The sequence below is a fragment of the Lathamus discolor genome, chromosome 3 (genome assembly GCF_037157495.1).
Source record: "Lathamus discolor isolate bLatDis1 chromosome 3, bLatDis1.hap1, whole genome shotgun sequence".
Taxonomy (NCBI): Eukaryota; Metazoa; Chordata; class Aves; order Psittaciformes; family Psittacidae; genus Lathamus; species Lathamus discolor.
The window spans coordinates 29,739,147-29,756,340 of NC_088886.1; the positions used below are offsets into that span (position 1 = coordinate 29,739,147).

The 17,194-nt window shown below is 63.1% G+C and overlaps 2 protein-coding genes across 3 annotated transcripts; one reads left to right on the top strand and one right to left on the bottom strand.

The window, feature by feature from the left end:
- Positions 1-51: 51 nt before the first annotated feature.
- Positions 52-8,300, bottom strand: ECE2 (endothelin converting enzyme 2). Of its 2 annotated transcripts, XM_065674423.1 has the most exons (19): positions 8,197-8,300; positions 6,478-6,564; positions 5,932-6,076; positions 5,516-5,731; positions 5,298-5,422; positions 5,015-5,161; positions 4,871-4,936; positions 4,520-4,708; positions 3,964-4,106; positions 3,721-3,835; positions 3,371-3,481; positions 3,080-3,178; positions 2,883-2,960; positions 2,584-2,687; positions 2,160-2,270; positions 1,754-1,821; positions 1,001-1,191; positions 824-919; positions 52-714 (listed from the first exon to the last, which is right to left on the bottom strand). In XM_065674423.1, the coding sequence occupies exons 1-19, from the start codon at positions 8,236-8,238 to the stop codon at positions 538-540; spliced, it is 2,310 nt and encodes a 769-aa protein (XP_065530495.1). In that variant the 5' UTR covers positions 8,239-8,300; the 3' UTR covers positions 52-537. The 2 variants fall into 2 exon arrangements, with proteins under 2 accessions (XP_065530495.1, XP_065530496.1); XM_065674424.1 differs by lacking the exon at positions 3,371-3,481 and having other exon boundaries at positions 8,197-8,278.
- Positions 8,301-9,749: 1,449 nt separating this feature from the next.
- Positions 9,750-16,913, top strand: PSMD2 (proteasome 26S subunit ubiquitin receptor, non-ATPase 2). The gene is made up of 21 exons (XM_065674422.1): positions 9,750-9,932; positions 10,349-10,405; positions 10,760-10,924; positions 11,172-11,293; positions 11,653-11,877; positions 11,975-12,133; positions 12,418-12,562; positions 12,764-12,824; positions 13,115-13,261; positions 13,445-13,551; positions 13,954-14,081; positions 14,159-14,246; positions 14,625-14,787; positions 14,878-14,979; positions 15,067-15,212; positions 15,424-15,507; positions 15,639-15,807; positions 15,906-16,000; positions 16,157-16,283; positions 16,366-16,484; positions 16,566-16,913. Exons 1-21 carry the CDS (start codon positions 9,798-9,800, stop codon positions 16,746-16,748), a joined length of 2,727 nt encoding a protein of 908 aa, XP_065530494.1. The 5' UTR covers positions 9,750-9,797; the 3' UTR covers positions 16,749-16,913.
- Positions 16,914-17,194: the final 281 nt, after the last annotated feature.

Below are 17,194 nucleotides of genomic sequence, written 5' to 3' on the forward strand. Positions count from 1 at the left end.
GCGGAAGGCACCAGAGTCCCCGCTGCCGCCCGCTGGTCCCAGCAGAGGTGGATGGGGAAGCCAAGCCGGATCGGGAGGGGACGGGGGGAGAGCGGAGTCGGGTGGCCCCCAGCCTCCGTCTCCGGCAGGTCGGGGGAGCTCGGCTCTAATGCTCTCCCTGGGACCCCTCTGCCTGCCCGCACGGGGTGAACGTGGCACTGGGGGGGGCTGCGCTGTGCCCGTCTCTAGCACATCAGGGTTGGGGGCAGAGCTGCGTTTTGGGGGCGCTACGGCTTCTCTGCCGGCCATGCCCGGCTCCAGGCTGTGGATGGGGCTGCGGTGGGTGCCCGGTGTGTGCTGGGGAGGGGGGCAGAGATGGGGCGAAGAGGCGCGCGGTGTGTGCACGGTGGGGACCACGATGGACGGTGACTCGGGGAGCGGCCGCGCTCTCTGCCTGTGGGCCACCGCCGGCGGCCGGCGAGGGCGGGGGACACACACACACACACACAGAGAGAGAGCAGAGCATCGTCCCCTCTGTCCGCAGCCCCCTCCCCGTCCCTACCACACCTCGCAGTGCTTGCCGGGGTTCATGGGGGAGCCCAGGGGGCAGCCGAAATGTTCGACAAAGTCCCTGGAGTTGCTGAGGGTGCCGATGACGCGGTACTTGTCAGGGCTGTGGGGGTCGGTCACCAGCCCTTCGTGGGAGCTCTCGGGTGTTCGGACGGAGCACCACACCTGACGGGGCGGGAGCAGCCTCAGGGATAGGCAGGATGGATGGGGGGCTGCGGGGGGCCTCTGAGGGGCAGGGGAAGGATGGGGGGCCCACCATCTGGCTCTGCCCTACCTGCGCGAAGCCCACGAAGAAGAGCTGGTGGTTGGTGAGCTCCAGCGCTGGCAGGCGCTTCTCCTCCCCGTTCTTCTGCAGCCAGGATTTGTACGCCTATGGGAGAGATGCCCTGAAGCCTCAGGGAGGCACGGACAGACAGAGGGGGCCACATCCTCTCAGGACAGTGACACTCACATTGTAGGCTGCCTTGAGCCCGCCGTTGTCAGCTATGTTCTCTCCCAGCGTCTGCCGGCCATTGACCTTCTCGCGGTGGACGGTGTAGCGACTGTACTGCTCCGTTATGCACGCCGTCCGGTTCTTGAAGGCCTCCAGGGAGGAGTTCTGCCACCACGGCCGCAGGTTGCCCTCCTTGTCGTACTCCCGTCCTGTGGGATCATCCCATGGGTGGGACCAGGGGACACTGGTGCTCTGCAAAGCCCCAGCTGCAGGGGGTCCTGAAGCAGTGTAAGACAGCCCAAGCGGACACCGGAAGACCTGGCACCTTGGGTCCATGCCCAGGGGAGATAACCTCCCACTATGCCTGTTCTCTGCACGCTCTGGCTGGAGCTCAGCCTGTGCTCGGGTCCCCAGCCGTCCCCTCATGTATCCCCACTGTCCCAAGCCAGATTTGTCACCCCAAATTCCCCCATTGATCCCATCTCAGCACAGAGTAGAGCGGATGTGAGAGGGACGTGTCCCGCACCCCTCAGGGACGAGGATGAGGGGGGCTGCAGACACCATGTCCTCACCAAGCGGATGGAGCGAAAGCTGCACAGAGAAGCCTGGGGGAGGTATCGGCAGGTGCCACCTGGGGAGACAGGATGATAGAAGCGGGGGCCAGGAGGGCAAGAGCACGCATGATGCAATGGATGGCAAAGCGGAACCCCCATGAGTCCGTGGCACCCCCCCACATCGGGGGGGGGGGCAGGAAGGTGATGGGGGTCTCACCTTGGTCATCGAAAGCATGGGTCAGCTCGTGTCCCATCACCACACCGATGCCACCAAAATTAAGGGCTCTGTGGGGCCACAGGAGAGAGATGGGTAAGTGCAGGAGAATGATGCCACTGCAGCCTGCTGTGGCCTGAGCACCCCCTCCACAAATGGCACCCCATCTGTGTTCAGAGGACCCAGTGAGCCTCTGCTCCAGCTGGCACCTAGCTGGGAATGAGTACTGTTGGGGACACAGGTGGCCCCAGAGGTGGTTGTCTTGGCTGCAGGATGTAAAGCCTGGAGGGGCCCTCAAGCCTCCCAGGGCTTTGCTTTGTGACTGTGGGGGGCTCTGTGGGGTGCTGGCCCTGACCCAGCCCATGCTCCCCCACCCGAGGAGATGCTTCCATCCCTGTGCCAGGCTCACTTGGGGTGGTTGCGGGCGTAGAAGGGAGCCTGCAGGATGCCAGCAGGGAAGACGATCCCGTTCTTGGTGGGCAGGTAGTAGGCATTGACGGTCTGTGGGGTCATGCTCCACCTGGGGCAGGGAGGTGGGACATGGGCAGGCAGGGATGTGTCCCCTGTCCCCACTGCCCCGCCACCCTCCTGTGTTGTCTCCCACCATGGGTGCCCTGTGCTGCCCTGCCCAGGGCTGGCACCTTTACCCTCGCCCATGACCAAAGGATCCTGTCCTGTGGACAAGCCAGAGGCACCCCGGGGGACATACAGTGCTGCACTACCCCACGGGGGCCCTTCCCGCAGTGGAGCAGTGCCACCCAGGCCATGCTGGGGACAGTGCTGTGGCACTGCCAGTGTCACATCCTCTGCTCCCCCCGGGCTCTCTCCCTTACTGGTCGCGGTTGGGGGGTTTCCGGAGCTGGTCGGCCATCACTTTGGCAGAGAAGTTGTAGAAGTTGAGCATGTTCTGGAAGAAGGAGTCCTCCGAGACCTCGTACTGGTGAGGAGGAGGAGGGATGAGGAGGAGCCCACTGGCTGGTTCCCCCCACCATGGCTAGGATGCGCTTGGTACCAGGGTGACTCCACACAAAGCCCCATCCCAAATGGGTCCCCCAAAAAGGGACATTGCCCTGCCAGGACTTGGTATAAGGAGAGGCTGCAACCCCTCCCCACAAGCTGGGTGCTCTCCTACCCCATCATAGACATCATCCAGCTCCTTGTTGTCCAGGATGAAGTCAGGGAAGCCTATCATGTCATAGATGGCATCCGCCTGTGTGGGGAGAGGCCCTGGCAGTGAGATGGAGCTGAGGGCTTACCAGGACAGGGGGAGGTCTCCCACCTGCGCACACCATGTGTCGTGTGTCGTCCCCCCCCCCGCCCCCCAGTCACCTTTTCCTTTGCAGCCTGTCTGGTTGCCTCATCCATCCAGTCCAGGTGGTCCAGGGACCCCTCAAAGGCTGCCCGGATCTCGCTGATCATTTCCTCAGCCTGGGGAGGAAATGAAGCCCCTCTGTCCCCACAGCCCCTTGGACAGGGACAGGGTGGGCAGAGTGGGACCTTTCCAGGGCTGGGGGTCCCATTTCACTGCTCCATGCTTTCTAGCCCTGGCGTATGGGTGGGGAAGGGGAGGAATTCCCATGAATGCTGATGGGGAAGGGACAGGGGAAGAAGTGTCCTCACAATAGCTTTGCTGTCCCGGTCGAAGGTAGCTTTGACAAAGAGAGAGCCCAGGGCAAAGCCCAGTGTGTCGTCTGTGTTGGAGATGCAGGTTTGCCAGCGAGGTGTGCAGGACTGTGGGAGCAAGATCGGGGTCTGTGAGACCCCCAGTCCCCTCCCCTGCTTCCCTCCTTCACCCAGCCCAGCTCTGCCCCCTCCCCAGGGGGGAGACGCTCAGTGGCTAAAACCCCCACCCCAAAAGATGATCCCTGGCTTCCCTCTGCAGCATCCAGAGCATCCCAAGGGCATCCCAAGGGCAAAGGTGGTTCTGACTTCTTCCAGGCTGAGGGCAGAGGGGGCTCTGTCTCTGTTACCTTCCTGGTGCCATAGAGCGTCTCCAGCAGCCTCTCCTGGGCTGTCTCAAAGCGCTGGTCCAGGCTGGAGGCCGTCTTCTGCACCAGGTTCCAGATCAGGTAGTTGTTTAGGATGCTGCGGGAGCAGAGCGATGCTGTGGCTCACTATGCGCTAGCCTCCAAGCCACCGGTGAGCCCACGGCGTGCCCCCACCATAGGGACAGCCCCAAATGGGGCCTGGCCAGCTGCTCAAGGGGGCCTCACCTCCTGTCAGTGCTATTGATGAGGTCGGAGACCTGCTGCAGGTAGGTGTCCCCATACACCACCACAGGCTCTGTGTTCGCCAGCTCCAGCGGGGCCAGAGCGTAGGACAAGTAATCCAGCCAGTCGATGGTGGGGGCTAGGACCTGGAGGGGACGTGGGGACACAGCACTGAGGTGCTTGGCATGGCTCTGCCCCATCCTGCCCAGTGCTGGGGGAGCCTCTGGGGCAGGGTCTGGGCTCCCTGGGAAGGCCCGAAGGTCCCTCAGCACTCCAGATCCCTTCTCTGCCCCAGGCTCCCTTCTTGTGCCTCCTTGCTGCTCTCAGTGCTGCTCTCAACCCCCCACCCTCCCCCCCATGCGGGTTGGCAGCTCCCCCAAATCGTATTGACCAGAGGATGAGCCCTTCATTCCAGCACCCAGAGCATGTCCCAGAACAGATGGGGCTGCCCAGGGTGTCCTGAGAAGGGGGGCAGCAGCTTGGACCCCTTGGTGTCCCACTGGACAAGCCCCACTCGTGTCCTCAGAGGGTTCCCCAAGCCGCGCTGTGCCGTGCCTACCTGCAGCTCTGCAATGCTCATCTTGTGGTAGATCTTCTCGTCATCCCGCCGCTCAGCCTGGGGCACAGTGATGTTGGCCAGCTGGGTTTCAAAGTCCAGCACCTGCTGCATCTGGAGGCGGGTGGGCTCCGGGACCCCCCCCAGCAGTGTGCCCAGCTCCACCATGTAGTCCAGGTATGCTGCCAGGACCTGGTGAGACCCCGAGCCCACACTCAGCACTGGCCACAGCTCATTCCACCTCCCTGAGCACTGTGACACCCAATGGGCAGGGTGCAGGTGCCTCCCAGCACTGCTTGCACCCCACTGCTGTGGGTTTCTCCCAGTCGCAGTGTGCCCTGCGCCCAGCCTCACCCTCTCGTTGGCGGTCTTGTTCAGGTAGTAATCCCGGGATGGGAGGAAAAGCCCCGACTGGTCCACCTGGAGGGGGGAGAGGGGCAGCACGGGCAGCGCGGTAGGCCCCCGGTGCCCGCCGCCCCTCCGTGCCAAGGTACCAACCTGGATGACGTTGCTGTTGGAACTCTTGGAGTCCGGACCCACGTACACCGTGAAGAAGGGGGTTGCCCGGTACGTGCCTGACACCATCTTGAGTACCTCCATGAAGCCGGTCTGGTTCCAGGAGCCAGTGATGTTCCACCCCCCGATCTGCCAGCAGATGGACCCAGTGCCTCAAGGAGGGGTAGGATCCGACCCCGAGGGCTGCCCCCTCTCCGGTTACATGAAAAGCCAAGTGGGAAATGTGCTGGGCTGAGCTCAGCTCACGCGTGGATGGCTGCCCCACCTTATCGATGAGCTCTACGAGGGGCTGGGAGCCCAGCTCCTCTATCCTCTGCTCCTTGAGGCAGGACAGGTAGTACCGCTGCGTCTTCCGCTCCGCCTCGCTGCTGGAGTTGAAGGTGGTGTTCTCTGCGGGAGGCTGCGGGTCAGCCCCGCGGATGCTGGGGCTCTGCCTGCCTGCGCCCAGAGGTCACCCCCCGCCGTGAACCGCGTGGTGCCCACCTAGGAGATGCTTCATGATGGCCTGGTTCTGGTCCCAGATGCTATTGAAGGTGCTCCACTTGGAGCGCCCATTGGGCAGCGGGTTCCTCTTGATCCAGCCCCCGCACGAGTACTGGTAGAAGTCCTGGCATGGATCTGTCTCCACATCCAGGGCCTCCAGGATCTTGCTGGCCACCCGCACGCAGGCATCCGTCAGGCACGTGCTGTGAGAGGGATCTGGCAGGGAAGGCATGCCCAGGGCTGTGCGCATGTGCCGGGGGAAACTGAGGCACGGAGCTGGGACAAGACCTGTCTGCACCCAGGGGTGGGCAGAGCACCCAAAGCGGGAGCCCCGAGCTGACCTGTACCTCCCCATCCTGCCATGTTCCTCCCAGGTGTGGGAATGCCACCGCCACCCTGGCAGGGCCTCTCCCTACCTCTGCGGTACTGGATGGCCAGGGCGACGACAACGATGCCAAGCATCAGGGCCAGGAAGATGGCGATGACGCAGAGCACCAGCTCCAGCTGGCTGCGAGAAGCCAGGCGGCTCAGCAGCGGCCCCGGACCCTTCCGAAACCCCACCTGGGCAGGAACAGGACCTGCAATTGTACCACGGGGGGACCAAACCTCGCCCCTCCTGCTTCACCCTCCCCACTCCCATGCCTGGCTCAGCTGCATGATGAGGTGCAGCATGACGAGGTGGGGACCAGGGCATCCCCCCGCGGGTCCCCAGGGCACCAGCCCCGGCAAGCTGGTAGTGGGTGCTGGTGACCCCCAGCCACAAGGAAGGACAGTGGCCCAGGCACACTGCTGCGTCTTGGCTGCCTCCCAGCACATCCCTGGGGACAGCCAAGGCTGGCTTGGCTCCCAGCTCTGCTGCTGCTGCCCCCCACTCGGCTGCAGGCAGGTTCTGGCTGAGGGTGAGGAGAGGGGCCAGGGAGGATGGAGAGGGAAAGGATGGAGGGGGTCGGGGCAGACCTCACCTCCATGCTGTCGGGAGAGGCGCTGCCATCCCCCGCTGGCTCCGACCCATCGTCTTCCTGCAGTGTGGCACGCTTGTAGTCGGGCATCTGCCGAGGGAGGCAGCGGGCTAAGACGAGGGGTGGGGATGGCTGCCCCCCGCCCTGCCCCCCCTCCCGGCTCTTACGGCGACGGACGGTGCCTGCCCAGCAAGTGCACGGGGGGCCGGGACAGCCCCTGGCCCCCCTCGGTGTGCCTCTACCTCCCCCAGAGGTTGTCCCCAGTCCCCGGTGGCTCCGGGGAGCACGGGGAGAGCTGCTGGTGAGGGGCTCAGAGGCTAGCGCCCGAGCATCCCTCCGCGTCGCCATGGCATCTGTGGCATCAGCCCTGCAGACAGGTGCCACATCGCCACGGAGACGTGGTCCCCGTTGCTGAGCAACCGTTGCCTAGCGCTGCTGTCTCACCCCTCCTCCCCTGCCTGGAACTTTCCATGCAGATGTGCACCGTTCCGAAACATCTGGAAACACCTCCTGCCCTATTCTGGCCCAGGGCGCAGGGTCGAGCCCATGCAGGCAGAGACTGTGGGGTAGAGGGGGCACTACAGGGGCTGCAAGTTGACAGGGATGGGTCCCCTTTCCTCCTGGCCTGCAGAGCAGCTTGGCAGGGGCTCTTTGCACCGATCCAGGCATGAGAGCTGCCAAGGATTCAGCCAAGAGGAAAGTGGTGGAGCTGAGCCAGCAGCTTTGGAAGGGGGGATAAGCTGGAAGAAAAAGCTGGAGGCTTTGGTTGAAGAGAATCAGCAGTGCTGCTGGTCATGAGCCATCCTTTGGCTTCAGACTGATCACCCGAGTGGGTTGCAGCTCTGTGCTGCAGGCTATGGTGGATGCCCTGGGACTGCCTGCAGGGCTGGTATCAGAGACAAGGAATGAGCAGGAAGGATGATGGGTAGGGGGTGAAGGAGAGCAAGTGCCCCATGCCCAGCTCTGCCCAGTGCCACACCACCAGAACACGGAGGGGGCTTCACCAAGGGCTGCTGCAGTGGGAGGGTGCGAGGCTGGGATTGACAGCTGGCAGAACCCCCCCGCCGAGCTGTTGGGAGGGACAGCTTGGCATCCTGTGGGAGCTCAGCCAGCTGGGCACCCCCACACCCCCAATGCTCCCCTCTCATCACTCGGGTGGTCCTCATCCTCCTGGGCACCAGCTGGCAGCACCCTCTCCCCAGCACCTCTTGGCACCCTCGAGGCACGAGGAGGACGTGCTCCTGGAGCTCCTCTTGCCCACTCTGTGGGGCTGAAAGCCGCAGGAGCAAGGCTTTTCTGCTCCTTCCAGGAGCGCTGCCTTGAGGGGCACCCTACGAGCAGCATCACTGTACCCCAGGTGGGCTTCATCCCCGGCAGAGCAAGGTCTATAAACCACCCCAGCTCCTTCTGCCCAACCACAGGCAGGGATTTAACGTGCCTCTTTCCCCTTCTTCCCCCCACCGTGGGGCACGGGGACCCTCCAGCCATGCAGTTCCCCCAGTCCCGGACCCACACAGCCCCCTGCATCCCACAGGCTCTTGTCTCCCGCAGCCCCTCCAGACCTTCCATCTCCCTGAGCCCTTCAGCCCCGGGGCTCTCCTCTGCTCCGACCGTCCCCCCCCCGCCCCGATCCGGTGCCCCCGGTCCCCGTCCCCGCCCGTAGCTCCCTCCTTGCTCCGCCGCCACCTCCGGTCCGGCCCCCGCTGCTGCCCCGGCACTCACAGCGTGTCCGAGCTCCTGGAGGGCCACGTTCATCCTGGCCATCCCGGGCCGCCTCCCGCTTAGCTCCGCTCCCCGCCCGGGCCGCGCCGGGCCCCCGCCGCCGCCGCAGCGCCGCCTGCCTCCGCCGCCGCCATGGCCCTTACCGGGAGCCGCGCCGCCGGCGGGACCGGGACCGGGGCTGGGCAGGGATGGGGCCGCGCCGGAGGGATGGAGCCGGGGCACGGGAACCCGAGGAGCGCGGCCCGCAGGCACCGGGAGCGGACGGCTGGGGCCGGCGACAGGGGGGTCGCTGGAGCAGGGGCACCGGTGCCCAGCCCTGTCGCACCGCACCGCACAGCTCCGCTCCGCCCGGCTCCACCGCCAAGGTGACCGCCGTGAGCACTGGGGGAGCTCCGCACCTGAAGCTGCACCGGTGCCTGCACCGGCACTGCCACACGCACCCCCACCGGCACCTGGACGGGGAGTCGCACCGGCACTGGAACTCAGACCAGCACCCACACCGGCACGGGGAGCAATCGGGCTGACAGCCGGGCACCCGCAATGGGCACTGGCACACTGACATGTGTACCAGCACTGGCATACGTTTTGGCACCGGGGAAGCCACACCTGTACTGCACAGCACTGGGTACCGGCAGTGGGGTGGTAGTGGTGCACAGCTGCAGCAGTGCACCCTTCTCTGGTGCCTGGGGATGTGCACACACACACACACACTCTGACTGACACCCCCACCCCGGTACCCCCAGGCACCCCGAGGTCATGCACAGACCTGTGCCATCATTGACTTGTGGTGTGACACACGGTTGCATATACGCAGGCGTCCACGGCCACAGTCACTGCCGTAGTGAAGGCCTCACACCCTGCCTTGAAACCTCTCGACCCTGCGCCACTGCTTCAATGGGCAAGGTGGGACCGGCAGGTCACCCACCGGGTGCCCAGGGTGCTGCCTGTGGGGCAGCGATGTTTGGAGTGTCCGAGCGCAGATACGCTTGTAGGGTGCCCCATACCCTGCGGGGTGCAGGACACGCAGCAGCTGTGGGCGTGTCCAGCAGCGCAGCCTGGAAAGAGGTCGGTGGGAGACGCCTGGCAGCACTCCCGTTGCCCCGGGGCTCCCCGGGGGGCACAGCCAGGGGTGCCCGGTGGGGCTCGGCCAGACAGTGCCAGCTGCCTGCCCTGGGGGATCGGGGATGCAGAGTGGCACGGGTGGGCAGGAAGCGTGTGCGTGTGCGCACGGGTGGAGGACACAGGGGTGCTCACGGGTGTTCGCGGCGTGCTGGGGTCCCGCCGAGCCCGCCAGCCCCGGGCAGCGCTACCTCGCTTGCCCGGCTCGGGTGGCACCGGTGCCCCGCGTCAGGGTGGCGGAGCTGCGGGCCCCCGGCCCCGGCTGCGGCCGCTCGCCGCCTCCCGCTGCCGCCGGGGCCGGTACCAGCGCACCGCCGCGACACGTGGGACGGCCCGGCCCCGCCCCGCGCCCTGCCCCCTAGCCCCGCCCCGCGCCCCGCCTCCGGCGCGCGACGGCGCCGTCACGGCGGCGCCGGGCGGCGATTGGCTGTGGGCGTGCGCGGCGCGCAGGCGCGGAGCGGCCGGTCGGCGGCGGAGCGACCATGGACGCGGGAGGCGGCGGCGGGCAGAGCCGGGTGCAGGGCGGCCCCGGGTCGGGCGGCGACGAGAAGCCCACGCCGCCATGGGGCCGGGACCGCCGGGAGCAGCCCGCCGGGCCCGAGAAGGAGCAGGAGCTGGTGAGCGTTCGCCGCCTCTGCGGGCCCGGCAGCTGAGTCACGGCACGGCCGGCCCCGCGTGACCGGCGGCGCGGGACGTCATCCCACGTCATGGGGGCGGCCGGCACCCCTTCGGGGGCGCCCGTGGCGTCACCGCGGGCTTCTTCCGGCGTCACGACGTCACCGGCGTGAGGGGATTCCTCCCGGGGGAGTCTGTGACGTCACTGAGGCGAAGGGGATCACTCCGGGGGGGGGGCCGTGACGTCTTGGGGGTCCCGCGTGACGCAGTTGGCGGGTTTCTGGCGTGGGGGGTGCTGGGGCAGAGGGTCCGGTCCGGTGTCACTGGGGAGTGCTGAGAGCACCCCGGGGGGTCCCGCCGCGGCCCGGGTGATGGCCCTGGCACCCTTAACGCTGCGTTCTCCCGTGCGTTTCGGCAGTCCGAGGAGGACAAGCAGCTGCAGGATGAGCTGGAGATGCTGGTGGAACGCCTTGGGGTGAGTCTGTGCGTGCCCCTCAGGGGGAGCTGTGAAGCATGGAGACCTGACTGTGGCTTCAGTCCATTTGTCCCTCGCTTATGGTTGTTGTGCGATGGAGATGGGCCTTTATTCACTGTGGTCTGTTCCCCCACCTTAATGCCTGTCTGACCTGTGCCCAGGGGACCTCTGCTCTGTCTTGTGTGGGTGACTTTCTGGCTCATTGTGCTCTCCCTCCCCAGTACTTGGGCTGAAGGAGGCAGCCCAGGGCAGGGGTTGGCTTTGCTCGGAGACATGGCTGTGTTTGGGGACTGCTGGTGGGGTGGTGGTGAGAGAATCAGCCCCTGCTCCCTGACAGGCAGCTTCTGTCTGCAGGAGAAAGATACATCCCTCTACCGCCCAGCCCTGGAGGAGCTGCGGAGGCAAATCCGCTCTTCCACTACCTCCATGACCTCTGTTCCTAAACCGCTCAAGTTCCTACGCCCCCATTATGGCAAGCTGAAGGAGATCTATGAGAACATGGCTCCAGGAGAGAACAAGGTAAATGCTCTTGGCCCCACCATCCAGTGTGCCTGAGGGGCAGTGCTAGGGCAGGCGATTGTAGAGCCCTCCAGACGCAGTGGTCTAACATCAGCCTCTGTGACTTGCTCCAGTGGATTATAACTTGCCAGAGCTGTGCCTTTGCCACCTGTGGTGGCTTGTGGGTGTGGGGAGGGTGTTTGTGTGCCTGGCTGCCCCTGCTTCCCTGTGCCTGGCCTGTATCTGGACCTCTGCGCTCTTTCCCCAGCGCTTTGCAGCAGACATCATTTCTGTTCTGGCCATGACCATGAGCGGGGAGCGTGAGTGTCTGAAGTACCGGCTGGTGGGCTCCCAGGAGGAGCTGGCATCTTGGGGGCATGAATATGTCAGGTAAGCCTGGGTGGGAGGAGGACCTGGGGGAAGCCGAGGGCTCAGGGGGATTTCCCTGAGTGCTTTGGCCTGTCTGGGACATGTCCTGACTTGCTGGGCTTGTGTTCAGCTGCCCCTTTCATGCCTGCACATTCTCTATCCACAGTGATTTGCTAGCTGCAGAGATCTCACTGCCATGGCTTTTGTAATCTCTGCTTTTAACACTATTCCCTCTCTGGGCTTGTCTCCCGTAAGGTGTTGCAGTAGTATAGAGCCCCAGTAAGCAATACACAGCCCTGACTGACTGGCAGCAGTTGCTCCCTACCCCTGGGCTGCATGAAGCTGGTTTCTGTGGTGGTGATTGCCCTTTGTCTGCACAGGCACCTGGCAGGGGAGGTGGCCAAAGAGTGGCAGGAGATCGATGAGGCTGACAAGGCTCAGAGGGACACGCTCCTCACCCTTGTCAAGGAGATCGTTCCCTACAACATGGCCCACAATGCAGAGCATGAGGCCTGTGACCTGCTCATGGAGATTGAGCAGATGGACATGCTGGAGAAGTACATTGATGACAATGCCTACTCCAAAGTGTGCCTCTACCTGACCAGGTGAGGAGGCTCAGCACGGCTGGAGGGGGCCTGGTCACTCACTGGATTGAGGTTGCCTGACATGGTTGCCACCCTTGTGTTTGTTCCCTCCTCAAAGCTGTGTAAGCTACGTCCCAGAGCCCGAGAACTCGGCTCTCCTGCGCTGTGCTCTGGGCATCTTCCGCAAGTTCAGCCGCTACCCTGAAGCCCTGCGCCTGGCTCTGATGCTCAATGACGTGGAGCTGGTGGAGGACATCTTCACCTCCTGCAAAGATGTGTAAGCAGACACCCATTCCCTGCCCTCCGGGGCTTGCACCCATCATGGTGTGGTGCAGCTCCCTGTCTGGGCAGAGTTGTGTTGGATCCTGCCACCACCTGAGCTGTCTGGGGGCTGGACTGAGACTTTTGGCCCTGAAATCGAGACAGGCAAGAGTGGGTCACCTACGGGCTGCTCTTGTGTGCTTCTAGAGCACAGCAGGTTGGCTCACTGTGTGGTGAACGTGTGTTTGTGCTGGGTGTCCTGGGGTGTGGGCACTTGTGAAAACTCTCCCTTCCATGCAGAGTTGTGCAGAAGCAGATGGCCTTTATGCTGGGCCGCCATGGGGTCTTCCTGGAGCTGAATGAGGATGTGGAGGAGTATGAGGACCTGACTGAGATAATGTCCAATGTCCAGCTCAACAGCAACTTCCTGGCCTTGGCCAGAGAGGTGGGTGTCACAGCTGGGAAAAAAGTGACGCTGCCTCCAGCTGTGGCTGCCCTGGCTGCTGGGCAGTGTGACAAGATCTGGGGAGAGGTCTTTCATCCCTATAATCTTTGCGAAGTACCTCCAGGAGAGGTTGCTGTGGTAGGGCAGCTGCCCTGACGTGTGCTGGCCAGGAGGTAACCCCCTTCTCCCCTGTCTCTGTAGCTGGACATCATGGAGCCCAAAGTGCCGGACGATATTTACAAAACCCACCTGGAAAATAACCGTAAGGGGTTGTGTTGTGCTCTCTATTGTTCCTGATTGTGGGGTGTTCCTGGGGCTGCAAGGCACCTCTGGGCCAGTGCAGTCATCTGGGTATCCTGAGGTGGGCACGTGGCCTGCTTACTGTCTCTGACATGGTGTGGGGCAGAGCCAGCTGCCTGCTGTGGATTTGGGCTTTTCCTTCCAGATGGTGGTGGGACAGGTCCTCGTCCCACCATGGTGTGGGATAGCTGTGTGGCATGGGGCTGGTAGGGCTTCTCTTGCTGCCTGCCTCACCCTGACATTGTATCCCAGGGTTTGGGGGGAGCGGTTCCCAAGTGGACTCAGCCCGGATGAATTTGGCTTCCTCCTTTGTGAACGGCTTTGTGAATGCTGCATTTGGGCAGGACAAGCTGCTGACGGATGATGGCAATAAGTGGTTGTACAAGAACAAGGACCATGGTGAGAGAGCCAGCTGGGCAGGGGCTGGAGGTGCCCGTGGGCTTGGGGTCTGTACCTTGTCCCTTTTGGGGTGCTGCAGGGCATGGCTGCCTCTGGGCTGCCCCATGTCACTGGCCACCACAAGCCCCAGGCCTGGTACATCAAGTCAGGGCTGACATGGGCTCTTCTCCCCTGGAACTGCAGGGATGCTGAGCGCTGCAGCCTCTCTGGGTACGATACTGCTGTGGGACGTGGATGGGGGACTCACACAGATCGACAAGTACCTGTACTCCTCGGAGGATTACATCAAGGTCTGTGGCACCGATCCCAGCGCGGGCTCTGCTGCTGTGTGGGGTGGCCCTGCTGTGGCCTGGGTATAAGGCTGGCTGGGGGAATGGCTGACCTTGCTGTGGGCTGCTGCAGGGCTTGGTTCGTGCCTGGAGAGGTGGTGGGTGCCCTGTGACCCAGGTTTCTGAGCAGATCATGGCAAGGTGGGGAGCTCTTGCGGACTGCCCGAGACATCTTTGGGTGCTCTGGTGTGACAGAGCTATGAGCTTTGGGACACTCAGCTGGATCCAGTGTGGCATTGCTCACTTGGTACTGACTTGCCAGTCCCAAGGAGTGATTGTAACGTGTGGTGTGACATTAGTCACCGGCTGGCAGGGAGCTTTGTGCATTGGTGGCTGGTGTGTGACAGTGCTTCTGCATTGCAGTCAGGAGCCCTTCTGGCCTGTGGCATCGTCAACTCAGGGGTGAGGAATGAGTGTGATCCTGCCCTGGCCCTCCTGTCCGACTACGTCCTCCACAACAGCAACACCATGAGGATTGGAGCCATTTTTGGGTAAGGGCCAGGCCCTAGCGTCCCCGTGCTGCACAGGGTGGTGCAGCACCCCTCACACTGCCCTTGACTTTCTGCAGGCTGGGCCTGGCGTATGCAGGCTCCAACCGTGAGGATGTTCTGACTTTGCTGCTACCTGTGATGGGAGACTCAAAGTCCAGCATGGAGGTAGGGAGCAAGGCAGGGTCTGCCTGTAGTTGCTGCTTGCTCACGTAGTTGGCAACAGCTCCTGGGAATGCAGGGGCTGTCCTGCAGCTGGTTTGGGCTCCTAAGAGCAAGGCTACATGTCTCTGCTCAGTACTGTGGTGTGCCAGAAGAGCGCAGCCCTATGTTCCTTATCTGAGCTGCTCCCATGATGGGATTGCAGTGGAAATGGGAGGATAGGATGCCAGTAGCCCAAATTGTCTCACGAAGTGGAGAGCAAGGGTACGCGGTGCTCTTTCAGGCTGGACAGCTGTCAGACTGTGCAGACCTGGGCGCAGGCTGTGGGCCAGCTCACTCTGTGCTGTCCCCATGTACAACATCTCTCTTTCCTTCCTTCACCAGGTGGCTGGCGTGACTGCCCTGGCCTGCGGGATGATATCAGTGGGCTCCTGCAATGGGGATGTCACCTCAACCATCCTCCAGACCATCATGGAGAAATCGGAGACAGAGCTGAAGGACACGTATGCGCGGTGGCTGCCGCTTGGCCTGGGCTTGAACCATTTGGGTAAGGCAGTGCCAGGGGCTCATGGGCTGAGGGTTGGGGTGGGAGCATCCCTCCACTGCTGTCCTCTAACCACTGCGCCTTCCTTGGCAGGGAAGGGAGAGGCGATCGAGGCCATCTTGGCAGCACTGGAGGTTGTGTCGGAGCCATTCCGCAGCTTTGCCAACACGCTGGTGGACATCTGTGCCTATGCAGGTGAGTTGGGCTTGTCGAGGTGGGGGAGGCAGGAGTGGGTCCTGGGCCCTCTGCCTCCCCATCCTGGCCCTCTGCTCCCCTCCCCAGGCTCGGGGAATGTCCTGAAGGTCCAACAGCTCCTGCACATCTGCAGTGAGCACTTTGACTCCAAGGAGAAAGAGGAGGACAAGGACAAAAAGGACAAGAAAGAGAAGGAAAAGAAAGAGAGCTCAGCTGACATGGGGGCTCACCAGGTGGGGACTGGACTTGCATCCAAGGAGCAGCAGCTGGCTTTGGGGGGGGTCCCTAAGGCCCTTGTGTGATCAAAGCTTGTGGAAAACAGCCCCTGCCCACATTCCCTGCTCTCCCTGTCCCCCTAGGCTTAGGGTGGATGCAGGGGCTAGGAGAACTTGGATTTTGGGCTGTGTGCTCCCTGCTTGGTCGTCAGTGCCTGTGTCCCTGCAGGGTGTAGCAGTGTTGGGGATCGCGCTCATTGCCATGGGTGAGGAGATCGGTGCTGAGATGGCCCTGCGCACGTTTGGTCACTTGGTGAGTGACACTGGAGACAGCACGGAGCTGGGAAGGGACCTGGGACTAGAGACTGGGTCTTGGCCTTGCATCTCTTTAGCCCTTGCTGCCCTTGGTAAGCTGGATCTAAGAACCACCTCCTCTCCATGCAGCTGCGGTATGGGGAGCCCACCCTCCGCCGTGCTGTGCCCCTGGCCCTGGCTCTGATCTCTGTCTCCAACCCACGGCTCAACATCCTTGACACCCTCAGCAAGTTCTCCCACGATGCTGACCCTGAGGTCTCATACAACTCCATCTTTGCCATGGGCATGGTTGGCAGCGGTGAGTCTGGGGGACGGCCCTGTTTGGGGCTCATGTTGGGGGAAGGAGGGAGACCCAAGTGTGTACTCTGCTTTCTGCCTACCCCCCTTCTTTCCCAGGTACCAACAATGCCCGGCTGGCAGCGATGCTGCGACAGCTCGCCCAGTACCATGCCAAGGACCCCAACAATCTCTTCATGGTGCGGTTAGCCCAGGTGATAATCTTGTGCTTGCTGCTCGTAGTGGGGAAGGGGCGGGTTGGGGTCCCTACCCTGGATGGGAAGTGGTGCCCTGGAGGTGTCACCAGGCAGGGTTGGGGGGGGGGGGTCCAGTCCCCTCGGGTCTCTCACAATCTTTCTCTGCCACACCAGGGCCTGACCCACCTGGGCAAGGGGACGCTCACCCTGTGCCCGTACCACAGCGATCGCCAGCTCATGAGCCAAGTGGCTGTGGCTGGGCTGCTGACCGTCCTTGTGTCCTTCCTGGATGTGCGCAACAGTGAGTACTATGGGCTCAGGCCCCCTCTGCCTGTGGGGTGGGCAATGTCCAGCCCCTGCACTCACTTCTGTCTTCCCTCCAGTTATCCTGGGCAAGTCCCACTATGTTCTGTATGGCCTTGTTGCTGCTATGCAGCCTCGCATGCTGGTCACCTTCGACGAGGAGCTACGACCTCTACCCGTGTCAGTTCGGGTAGGACAGGTAAGGAGCAGCCAGAGCTGGGGCCGGGGTGCTCTGGCATCCTTATGTGACCCCAGCATTTACGTCGCTCTTCTTGTGCAGGCTGTGGATGTGGTGGGCCAGGCGGGAAAGCCCAAAACTATCACCGGCTTCCAGACTCACACAACGCCAGTGCTTCTGGCACATGGGGAGCGGGCCGAGCTGGCCACAGAGGAGCACGTGCCCGTGACGCCTATCCTGGAGGGATTTGTTATCCTACGCAAGAATCCCAACTATGATGTTTGAGGTGGGGGGGGTGGGGGGGTGGGTAGGTGGTATGGGAGTTGGGGAAAAAAACCATGTTTATTTCTTTGTTTTTAAGAGTCAAGAAAATAAACTGCGTGTAGACTCCAGTGCTGCCCAGCCCTGCTTGTGCTGGGAGTGTGGGCTGGGCAGCAGGGTTAAAACTGATCTTGTGCTGGAGGCCATAAGAGAAGTATTTTTAGGAAAGAGAAGGAAACCCTCTCCTGTTTCCACAACTGGCTGCGGCTGGGGCCTGCCCCACCCCACCCGGGTGGCTGGGGGAGGCTGTGTATGGGGGGTGTGTGTGGGGCTGTAGGGTGCTGGGGGAGGCTGGGGTGGGTGTGGGCTGCCAAGCGGGGTCGGTGCGTGCCGTGGGAGGGTAAGGGCCTGTGCCCTTTGGTGCTGTGTTCAGCCGGCCGGGTACGAGGGGCCGGGAGGGTCCTCGGTCG